Raw genomic sequence first — 2,460 nt, forward strand, 5'->3', positions numbered from 1 at the left:
GAGGTGGGTGAATCTTCGAAGGGGGATGTTTTGGTTGGGATGGGGGATGGAGAGAATGGAGAGGTGGGGGTTGATGGCTACTCCGAGGTTGTGCTTAGTGCAATGGGAGCCAATCCCACTCTAGGGTTCTCTTTTGGGGTAATGAGAAAAGACTACTGGATCTATTATATGCCATTGAAGAGGGACAGTATCTTGAAGATGTGGGTTCTGCTTCTAAACTAAAGGGAAAGAGGGAACTTAAAGTGGCAATGACTCTAGTCGTGGTAAAGGTTAGACTATTTTGTGGGTTTATGGCTTCTTTGGGGTGTAAGGTTCTTTTGTGCGTGTTTTGGCGTTTCCTTTTTTTTTTTTTTTTTTTTTTTTGCTGTTCCTGTTCCTCGTGTATACATTTTTTTTTAATAATATTTGTTTGATTACCTATCAAAACAAATTGTTACAAGCATAGAAGAAAAAAAATTGTAATGAATGAAACATAATTGAATAATTATCAAAGAAATCCTCACTGCCCAAAGGCATCCCCTATTCCCCTTACATATACACGGAAATAGATTCCAAGCCAAGAACATAGGTTCCCCCATCCTTAGTCAAGCTTGACCAGCAACAAGAGAGAATGAAATGAAAGCACAAAACAAGTTAGGCAAGCAAAGAAAGCATCCCATGACCAAAAAGATTAGAAAAAAATTCATAACAAAACCAATTCAACAGGAAAAGGCGGTGCCTATAATTGGCCACAAAATAAAATAGAGTTGTGTCAGAAAACATAGGCAAGCAGAGTATGCAAATGGAGAAGAAATGGAGAGGAATTGAGAGGAAAATTGCGGAAACTTTTAGTTCATTTGCATTAATGAAAAATAACACAAGTGTTCAATACTTATACTATGATGATTTACAACGAAAAATAGATTAACTAACTAGCAGTTTTAGTTAGCCAACTATCTAACTAATCAACTAAAGAAAAGTTTTAACAAGCTTAATAAAATGCCTCCAGCTCATTCTCACACATGTTAATCATTGTTCTAATCCAACTCAACTTGTTTAATAAAACTACTAAATTGTAATACCTCCCTTCAAGATGAAGCATATATGTTGAGAAGATTCATATTGGAAGTGATAGCAGAAAAAGGAGCAAAACCAAGAGGCTTAGTAAAAATATTTGCTAATTGTTGCTCAGTCTTGACATGTAAGGTTCGAACATCGCCCTTTTGAATCTGATCACGAACCAAATGGCAATCAATATCTATATGTTTAGTATGCTCATGGAACACAGGATTAGTAGCAATGTGAATGGCAGCTTTAGAATCACAAAATAATAAAGCTAATTGTGAAAATGTAACTTGTAAATCATTGAGCAAAGAGGTAATCCACATGATTTCACAACAAGCAACAGCCATGGCTTAATATTCTGTTTCAACTGAAGATCGAGAGATGGTTTGCTGTTCTTGGATTTCCAAGATATCAAGGAATCACCAAGAAACAAGCAAAAACCAGCGATAGATTTTATTGTGTCACAACAAGCAGCCCCATCTGCATCGCAAAAGGCCTTAAGCTTAAAATCAGAAAAAGCAGGAAAGAACAACCCTTGGCTTTGGAGCAGACTTGATGTAATGAAGAACCTTATAAGCAACATCTAAATGAGGTTGTCGAGGCTGAGACATGAACTGACTTAAAACCTGAATGGAATAAACCAAATCTAGATGAGTAATGGAAAGATACAAGGGTTTGCCAATCAATCTTCTGTAGGGAGTAGGATCATCTAATAACAAGCCTTCATGTTTAGAAAGTCTAAGGTTCGAATCCATAGGGAACTTCGATGGTTTGCAAGCAAGCAAACCAGAATCTTCTAGGATCTCAATAGCATATTTGTGTTGACAAAGTGAAATGCCAGTAGACTTCCTGGCAATTTCTAAGCCCAAGAAGAACTTCAAATCACCTAAGTCCTTGAGCTTAAACTGCTGATTGAGAAGCTATGTAAAAGAGGAAAGGACCTTAGAATCATTCCCAGCTAGAACAATATCATCTATATAAACCAATAAGGCTAAGAAAGAAGATCCAACTAATCTAGTAAACAAGCTATTGTCACTTTTGGATTGAGTGAAACTAAGCTTAATTAAGGTAATGAAAAATTTAGAAAACCATTGTCGTGAGGCTTGCTTTAATTCATAAAGAGATTTGGTCAATCTGCATACTTGAGACACCCCCCTCCCTTATCACCAAATCCAAGAGGTAAATTCATATATACCTCTTCATCTAACTCTCCATGCAGGAAAGGCAATGTTTACATCCAACTGATGTAAATGCCTATTCTTGGCTGCAACCATTGCCAACAAACACCTTATTGTGGTTAACTTGGCTACAGGTGAGAAGGTCTCATAGTAGTCAAGCCCTTCACTTTGTGTATATTCATTTGCAACCAACCAGGCCTTGTACCTCTCAATTGAGCCATCAGCCTTAAGCTTCACC

At 37.2% G+C, this 2,460-nt stretch overlaps 1 protein-coding gene across 1 annotated transcript; it reads right to left on the reverse strand.

The window, feature by feature from the left end:
- Positions 1–1,553: 1,553 nt before the first annotated feature.
- LOC132168669 (uncharacterized mitochondrial protein AtMg00810-like) lies at positions 1,554–2,318 on the reverse strand. Its single transcript, XM_059579681.1, has 2 exons — positions 2,253–2,318; positions 1,554–1,964 (listed from the first exon to the last, which is right to left on the reverse strand). Exons 1-2 carry the CDS (start codon positions 2,316–2,318, stop codon positions 1,554–1,556), a joined length of 477 nt encoding a protein of 158 aa, XP_059435664.1.
- Between the last annotated feature and the right edge of the window lie 142 nt (positions 2,319–2,460).

This window comes from Corylus avellana, chromosome ca1, assembly GCF_901000735.1.
Source record: "Corylus avellana chromosome ca1, CavTom2PMs-1.0".
Taxonomy (NCBI): Eukaryota; Viridiplantae; Streptophyta; class Magnoliopsida; order Fagales; family Betulaceae; genus Corylus; species Corylus avellana.